The sequence below is a fragment of the Ovis aries genome, chromosome 15 (genome assembly GCF_016772045.2).
Source record: "Ovis aries strain OAR_USU_Benz2616 breed Rambouillet chromosome 15, ARS-UI_Ramb_v3.0, whole genome shotgun sequence".
NCBI classification, from domain to species: Eukaryota; Metazoa; Chordata; class Mammalia; order Artiodactyla; family Bovidae; genus Ovis; species Ovis aries.
Window position 1 is genome coordinate 74,867,503 of NC_056068.1, and position 8,390 is coordinate 74,875,892.

At 59.9% G+C, this 8,390-nt stretch overlaps 1 protein-coding gene across 2 annotated transcripts; it reads right to left on the reverse strand.

The window, feature by feature from the left end:
- Positions 1-1,867: 1,867 nt before the first annotated feature.
- Positions 1,868-7,646, reverse strand: PEX16 (peroxisomal biogenesis factor 16). 2 transcript variants are annotated; one of them, XR_006056424.2, is made up of 12 exons: positions 7,469-7,646; positions 7,218-7,253; positions 6,324-6,400; positions 5,882-6,015; positions 5,642-5,742; positions 4,628-4,708; positions 4,350-4,478; positions 4,188-4,260; positions 3,942-4,061; positions 3,420-3,629; positions 2,474-2,538; positions 2,012-2,026 (listed from the first exon to the last, which is right to left on the reverse strand). XR_006056424.2 is itself a non-coding variant. In XM_012096310.4 (11 exons), the coding sequence occupies exons 1-11, from the start codon at positions 7,578-7,580 to the stop codon at positions 1,968-1,970; spliced, it is 987 nt and encodes a 328-aa protein (XP_011951700.2). In that variant the 5' UTR covers positions 7,581-7,646; the 3' UTR covers positions 1,868-1,967. The 2 variants fall into 2 exon arrangements, 1 of the variants encoding a protein (XP_011951700.2); XM_012096310.4 differs by lacking the exon at positions 3,420-3,629 and having other exon boundaries at positions 1,868-2,026.
- Positions 7,647-8,390: the final 744 nt, after the last annotated feature.

Here is an 8,390-nt window from a genome sequence, read left to right on the forward strand (position 1 = left end):
CTTAGCATGGTTTCAGGAACCCGCCTCCGAGGGTGACACGGACTTCAGCATAGGTGGCAAAGCCTGGGACCTGGGCCTCTCGAGTGCAAGCTTCCCAAGGGCAGGGACTACCGGATGTCCAGTACTGGATGCCTGCTGGGTGCTCAGTGAATCCTTGATGAGGCCAGAGACTGAGTCTCTTCACAGGCCTGTGGCAAGGCCATACGGCCCTCTGCTTCCTGCCCGGCCCCGTGCTAACTCAGTGTGGACCCGGCTCCCTCCCTGGACACAACTGGCTCCCACGAACCCGCCTTAGCATCCTCTGCCCGCCCTGCCCTCCGCCAGGAACCACAAGTTCAGACACTCTGGCTCCTCTTAACTCCAAACCCCTCATTTCCTTGCCTCCAAGACTAGACGCCACCCTCTTCCTTTGTATCCACAACCAGTCCCCAAGGCCTGGCTGGGTCGCCCCCCACCCCTCCTGCCACCGTCTTAACTTGGCCCCACCCATGGTTGCAGGCCTCCACCTTCCCCCTCCCGTGCCCACAGGCCCCCTGAGATGCGCTTTCAAACAGGCCCCTCCCCACCACCTCCTCCGCGACATTGCTGGCCTGGGGCGCGATGGCCTGGTGGATTCGGCCCTGCCCGCCGCTCGGGCGCCCTCCCACCCCAGCAGGGCCGTCAGGCCACTGCAACAACTACTTGTGCTGTGTTTTTGCACACACAGCCTCCACCTCCCGTCTGCCTGCTGAAAACAGATGAAGTCTCAGCAGTTTAGAAGCCGGCTTGACTCCCTGACCAGGGTGCCCTCCGGCTGGGGCGGGCAGGCAGTCTGACCATGGGCCGCGCATACTTCCACCAACCGCAACAACTCGGCACATGGAGGCATCCACACACCTGTCCCGCGCGCTGTCGAGAGTGAGGGCGGCGAGCTGGGCCTGCCTCGCTTCCACGCACAGCACGAGCCCCAGAGCACACTACCATGCCCAGCCAAGGCTGCGGGTCTCAAGTGGTAACCACCCAGTGCCTTCGCCCCCCGCCCGGGACCCAGACGGGGCTTCTCAGAGGCACTTGGGGAAAGCAGTCAGGGACAGCCAGCCCGTCCCAGGGTGTCTGGGGGCAGCGGAGGCACAGCTGACACAAGGCAGATGGAGCCCTCTCAGAACCCAAGCGGCTGCCTGACCGGCTGGAAGCTCCAGCAGGAGCACGCGGTCTGCTCATAGCACAAAGACAGCAGAGACTGAGGGAAGGGAGAGAGCAGGCAGAAAGACAGCAGCCGCCATGCCCAAATCCCTGCATGGAGCCTCCAGGAAGACCACAGGGGAGACGCCGGCTCATGCCCCGTGAACCCGCACGTGGCAGCTCCTAGCCCTGCCAACCTTACCGCTGCCCAGGGCCGGCCGCAGCGCTGGCTGGGGCCTGATGTCCCCTTCCCACAGGACAAAGGCCTGCTGCTCTCGAGCAGGGGTCAGGGCTTGAGGTGCCCCTCTGCACTGAGGCAGGCCCACCAGCACCACGCTCCACCACGGAGCAGCTGCCAGGCATCAGGCCCCAGCAGGGCGTGGGCCAGAAGACACAGGGGCAGCTGTCACCCAGTCTGGGTTCAGCCTGGCTGGCCGTCAGCAGGGATCAAGAGAGAAGCAGCATCTGCTATCGCAGCTTCCCGTGAGGTGGGTTCCAGCTTTCTAGGCTGCAGAAGCCCGTGGCCCGGTCCTAGTAGGGCACCCCGGCCAGTGATGAGGTGCGGCGTGTGCTTCCTTCCCCTCAGGATGCGGAGTCGAGAGGGAATTAAGGGCGCTCTAGTGGAGACCAGGGCTGTGTGCGGAGCCCAGCCAGAGTGCAGGAGCCGGGCGCCCCGGGTCGGGGGCATGGAGCAGTCACAGGCGTGGACGCTGCCAGAGTCAGTTTTATTAGGGCAAAGGGGCCCAGGGACTTGAAGAGCTGAGGCATCCCCTGCCTCTCCCCACACCCCACTTGCGGAATGTCCATCAGCCCCAACTGTAGAAATAAATTTTCTGCCAGTTGGGCAAGTAATCCATGAGTGGCCCTGCAATGACAGAGAGGGGAGCAAGTTCAGGACTGAGGGCCAGACTCCAATCCAGCTCTACCCAGGGCCCTCCTGAGGCCCCCGTCCGCCTGGTCAGAGCCCCCACCCTCCCACCTTCCCCGCGAGCATCAGAGCCATCTCTGGCTATGTTTACAGACAAAGAGTTTCAAGCTCACAGAAATCACACAGCTGTCCCGCTGTCCCTGTGGGTAGCCCTGGCCCAGGGCCTCTCTGCTGAGGGTGCCTCTCCAAATGGCCAGCAGGTGTCATTCCTCCGTACAGTCCCCAGCCAGTGAAGCTGGTCTCATGTCATTGAAGGAGCTGTCACCCTCCCAACCTGACCTCTGCGCTCCCTCTCCCAACTGTGCCAAGAGTCAGATTACAAGGAGGTACAGGGAGCCGGGCCACACAAAAGCTCCGTGATGGTAATTATCACCCCACGCTTACTTGTGATCAGACCAATGCCTGGGACGTGGTCTGCCAGGAGCTGGAGTAGAAAGAGGATCTTGGCCCTGCAACAACGGAGTAGCCTAAGTAGGGGGCCTGGGTTCCTGCAAACCCAGGCGTGTAAAACCTCTGCTAACCACCTGACTAAAGGCAGTGCATCCCAGAAGCCAGAAGGTCACCACATGCATCAAGGACATCCTAGGAGACAGAAGGCTCTGGTCCAGCCGTCCCCAGCCACACACCTGGGAGGGTCACACCTCAGCCCACAGCTGGGAGGCAGCCCAGAGCCAGAGACTATATTGTCTGACAATAAGAAGGGGGAAGGAAACTTCTCTCTCCCCAGACTATATCCCAGAGGTCCTCGGCACCCTGCCCCTGTCCTCTGGGGGACAGGCTCTGGGCCCTCCTCAGTCTGGGCCACTGCTCTAAGGGTGCTGGGCTGGTCAGGTTGGCAGGAAGACAGGCCAGACTGGAGGCCTGTAGCCTGGGAAGCCACCTTTGCAATTAGGTAATCCTCAATTCAGACCAATATTGGGGCTACAATGCTTCCTCTGTAGAGTGCAAGCCATCTGTGGGCAGAGGTCACGATCCACCAAAGTCTCCAGAGCATTTTCTCTGGAGTGTAGAAAAGGATTTGGCTTTAGAACCTTGTGAGCTTTCAAACTGATCTGAAAATAGAAACTTATTTTCATGAGGTGGTTATTAAATCTGACCTAAGCTTACTTTCTACCAACTCAGAAAATGAACAGAAGTAATATGTACAGAATGTTAAGTACGATTCCAACGATCACTCCAGCCTTTAACAATCACTCCAGCCTTTAACGATCACTCCAGCCTTTAAGCAGTGTTCTTGTTACGACCTGGACAGAGTGGGTTCCGGGAGCCTCCAGCCTGTCTCACAGCCCCAGTCACAGTATAGGGACCCCTCCTCAAATCTCGGTCTGACCTCAGGTGACCTCTTTGGGAGACTTGGCGCCGAGTCACCCCTGACTCACGCCCAGCAGGCCTCTCTGTGGCTAGGAGCTCTGGACCCTCTCAGGGTATGGAGGAAGGGCTGGGTGAGGCAGGAACGGGCCAGGAGAGAGCATGGGTGTCGGAACTGGCTGGCTGGGTGGCTTCATTTCAGCTGCCCAACCTCTTTGAACTTCAGTGTCTCCTGTGAGCAGTGGGAAATAACCCAACTGTTTAGGAAAGTGGGCGAGCAAGCTTAGGATGGGGAAAGTTCATGCCCACGGTCCCTGGGGCCTTGCCCCCGCCTGCCAACAGCAGCTTAAGCAGCACACTGGGCAGATGGCCCCAAGAAATCAGGAGTGAGCACACCCAGGGTAGCACACGGCACGTGTTCCGTGAACCCAGATCGGGGAAGGAGGGAGGGAAGGCAGGCGTGAGCAAGCCTGGGGAGCCAGCCCACTTCCCCTGCCCTGCCCCGCGGAGAGGGTGCTCTGCCAAGCCAGAGGCCAGTCCTTACTCGGAGAAGCGGTCGTAGAAGGGGGAGCGCAGCAGGTAGTAGAGCAGCAGGACGGTCCGGCGCCGCAGCTCCAGCCGCTCCCGCCGGGTCAGGCCCTTCCTGTCGCTCAGGAGGCTCAGGCTGGGGGAGGGGACAAGGTTCAGGCCAGCGACAGCAGAGGCAGGGACCCTGCCTGCCCACGTGAGGCCAGGCCTGCAGCACAAAGCCGGACGGAGGGAATGGGGCCCCCAGGCAGGCCCAGCTCACCTGGTCACATCCACGACACCGGACAGGAGCCAGGGTGTCCACGACCGCTGACCCCAGAGGCCCAGGCTGAGCACTGCCGGCCACGGCGTTAAGGATGTCTCCGGCACACGGCCCGCCCTGCCTGCCCCCGTCTATCGCAACCCCGGCCTGGGCTAAGGATACAGTGCAGCAGAGGCCGGGCGATATGCAAGGACTCGGCGATGGTCTCCTGCAGCCCCAGTGGGGTGGGGGCGACGCCCAGCTCCTCCTGCTGCTGCGGGGCCCCCCAGTGCCTGGAGTGCAGGGACGGAGCTAGAACACAAGGTAAGAGGTAAGAGGTAGGTAAGAGGCTGGGCCCGAGGGCTGGGGCGGGGGCAGGCAGGCACTGACGAAAGCCAGGCCCTCAGGCCCACGCTGACCTAAGCACCGAGCTGTCTCATCCAGCAACCTCCCACACTTACTGTTCTGGAGGGTTCGCACCACCCGGTTTGACCGCTTCCCCACATATGACTGCTCCTGGCTACCAGCGCTGTGGTCACCATCTAGCAGCAACAGATAAAAGGTCATACTGTCAGAGGGACACGTGCAGAGCCTACAAGCGAATGCAGGTGCAGTGAACGCTCATGGGCTATGGGGAGAATGGATAAACCTGTACGAAGACAGCAGCTGAGTCAAAGACACCACAGCAGAGGCTGTGCCTGGGACCTATCCATAGCAGGGAGCATTCTGCAGCCCTCCCCAACCTGGGGAAAGGCCAGTATCACCTGTGCAGATATACCAGCCAAGAACTAAGGCCTCCCAGGCACTGGAACAAGGCAGGGGGGCCGGTGGTCCATGGGAACCACAGCCAGAGGGGCTATATCTGGACTTCCCTGGTGGCCCAGCGGTTAAGACTCCATGCTTCCACTGCAGGGGGCGAGGGTTCCACCCGCAGTCAGTGAACTAAGATCCCAAAGGCCGTGTGGCGTGGCCAATAAACAAAAAATTTTAAGAAGGAGGGGAAGGGTGTATCTTCTGAGAGCTTTGCTTTCAACATGACCATGAAAACAGAAGTGAAGACCTGCCCCCAACTCAAAGTCAAGGGGGTAAGACCAGAGGCCAGCAGCTGATGGGCCCAAAGCCCTGAAGGGGCGCATCTGCTGGGTACCCTGCCTCATGAGGCTGTGCTCTTGATACAGAGCCAGCCCAAAGACAAGGCTGGCAAGACCCCTGCTTCCTCCTGATGCTCTGTCCCCTCTTCCCGCAGCCCATAACAATGGAGACTGAGGACTCCAACGTCAGAAGCTCTGAGTTTAAGCTCTGATCTGGCCTCTGACTTCATCATTCTTTCTCTTCTGTAAAATACCAGTATAAGACGATGAGGACAAAATGAGTTGATGGGGAGAGGTGTGCTCCACGGTGACAGTACGTAGGTCAGCTCTCATTTACCAATCAGCCCCGTGCCCCATTCCACTCCAGAGTGGGTAGGCACTTACCCTGGGACCGTGCCTGGGTCTCCCTGTCCAGCGGAACGATGGGGGGTGAGGTCTGGAGGCCAGTCTTGAACCAGATCAGCAGGAACATCCGAAGTACAGCCCTGGGTTGGGAGTACGGCAGGGCTGGGGAAGGGGGAGGTGGCTAGCTGGCAGGGGTCCAGGCTGCTCTACTGAACACCATCGGTACAGCTGGTCTCAGTGACCCCCACCCCAGGCCGGCCCTCCACAGTCCCGACATACTTGGCCAGCTGGATGAGGGCGATGACGAGCCAACGTCCTACTTCACCCCACACCTTGGTGGCCCCCATCTCCATGAACACCTCCACACACTCCAGCACGCTCAGCCATGTCAGCAGCTTCTGCTGGGACAGGGACTGCAAGAACCCCAGGCCAAGAGGTCAGGAGGTCCCCCTGGTTTCAGCTCCTCCCCCAGGGGACACCTCCCCTTCCCAAGATTAAGTGCTTAAGCCTGAGATCTCCTGCTGGGACAGGCGACTCTACCCTGTGAAACCCAGTCTTTTCACCTGATAAGGGGACACTGATGCCTGGACTTGTCGCCCAACAGCTACAGGCACAGGTGGATGCAGCCATGTCTCGTACTCCAGGAGACCATAATGCGTGCCCCAAACACGGGCTGGTGGTTACTATTTTGTTCCTGAGCCCTCTGCTTCACAATTCTTACCACGGGTAATTTTTTCCGAAGTTCCTTCCGTAGGATTCCGTCATTGAGCAGCACAAGCAGGTTAGAGGCAGAGTACACTGAGGGGCAGAGAGTGGCCTTGAGAGGCTGGCTCTGCAGCCTCCACCCCCTCCCCCTCTCCCTAGAGCAGCAGGGATCACCTATCCCCTGCTGTGCTCAGCCATCCCCACAATATGTGGAAACAACAGGTCCTGCCACCCACTTCCTCAGAGCTCTCCACTCCCCTCAACGACCTTTGTGTGAGCAGCTAGAACAAGAAAGGATGGTTTGATCTCTATGACATACCAGCTACTGTCCTGCTGAATAGCACTGGTTATCCAGCAGCCCAGAACCGCCCATCATGCTCCGAAGAGACATGGGAGGTGCAGTCACCTCCTGGTCTTTGCTCTCTCTGCAGCCTGTCCTTGAAATTCTCTTCCATCCCTACCTTTTAGAACCCAGCTCATCCTTTCAGGATCTGTCTCTCCTGTACTGACTGGGTAAACACCACTGAAGCAGTTATAACCTGGGCATTCTGGAATTTGGGAGATTGGGACATGAATTCTGGTTGAGGCCTTCGGTGGCTGTTCCTTAACCTCACTTAAACTTCTGTTCCCTTAACTGGACAAGGAGGACAATAACAGTACCCACTTCACATGACTGTAGGGAAGATTAACGGAGCAAAGGCAGAAGGGACGCTTGGCTCAGCCTCCTGACCAGTCAAGGTCCCCAGACATATCTCTCAACTATGGCGGGGGAGGGGGCATACGCGACGGCCTAGGACAGTGGACGCTGGACCCCTGTCTGATTCAATCACAGAACTGGATGATCTAACGGGAAATCTAGGAAGCCCTCCCCCACCCTCTCGCCCCCCACCCACCCCAGAGCCCGGCTCACCCAGCTCTGACAGCTCGTGCGAATCGGCGAAACGACCTGGGGAGAAGGCACAGAAGGAGGCGCCGGTGAGAGTCTGCCTCTCCCTGCTGCTTCGGGCCCCTGGACATTCCCTCCCTATGCCCTAACGGGAACCTGGAAGGAACTCCTCAAGCACAGCGATCACTACCCAGGCTCCGCAGGGAAGGGAGGGGGAGGCAGGTGGGGTCAGAGGTCAGAGATCCGAAGGGATGGGTCAAAGGTCAGGGTGGCACCTGCCAGCAGGTAACTGAGGCCGCGCACTGCCGTCTCCAGCTGGGCCGTGGCGGCCGGGTGACGAGTCACGTACTCCTGGTAGCGGAGGCCCACCAGCCGCAGCTTCTCCATCCTGCCCTCGGGACCGACAGACCCACGGACCGACAGCGATACTGGCTACGGGGCCCTGCTTCCTGCGCCCTCCTTCCTGCTTCCGGCGCTGGGCCCGCCTCTCTGCTGCTTAACTTCCGCGGGCCAGAAGGACGGCGACGCGAAGGGCAGTTGAGGCACCCTTCACCCCATTTCTTAAATCACCTCCCACCAGGGTAGCGTTAAGTAACCGCGGGCCTAATCCCGCCCTTCCTAACTCCTTCAGGTCATTGGTTCACACGCTCTCCGCCCCCGACCCCGGCGGCCCCACCGGCTCTTCCGCCTTCCGGGTTTGCTGCCTTGCACCTGCGCAGTTAGAGCTCCGGGAAAAAGCTCCCGCGGCAGCCTGAGCAGTTAATTCTGGAGTAGGGATCAAGAGCCTTCCCAATAGAATGCCGAGAGGCTCGAACGGGAGGACTGGCTTTTAAAGGGCTTGGGAGGCAGCGCCCACAGAGGAGCCTTCTCCATCAGACTTGGGCGGGTGGGGAGCGCGGGGACAGCCTAAGGACAATCGGACTGTGTGCAGGCGCGCGTTTGGCCCCTTGCCTCGTCGCCTGACTTCTCCCAGAGGTAGTGCTGGGGAAACTGAGGCAGCGAGAAGTCCAGCCTCCCACGCAGTCAAGATCCCCCTGGCCAGCATCGTTAGTGCCCCGGCTCCCACAAGGAGCATGTCCTCCCTCCCGCCGCCCTCCCGCCAAATCGCGCACCTGAACTCCCATCTTCACGGAGAAAAGCCTGGCCTGGGCTTCTGCTCTCCGCTCGGGGTGACCTTAACGAGGATTTTCCCTTCTC

Excerpts from the sequence above, each read along its gene's own strand:
- PEX16 (XM_012096310.4), bottom strand. The coding sequence starts at position 7,580 with ATGGAGAAGCTGCGGCTGGTGGGCCTCCGCTACCAGGAGTACGTGACT. Across the intron at positions 5,743-5,881 it reads GCCCTCATCCAGCTGGCCAA|GGCTGTACTTCGGATGTTCC; the intron begins GTATGTCGGGAC and ends CTCCCAACCCAG. Across the intron at positions 4,261-4,349 it reads CGCCCGGCCTCTGCTGCACT|TGCTCAGCCTGGGCCTCTGG; the intron begins GTATCCTTAGCC and ends CGTGGCCGGCAG.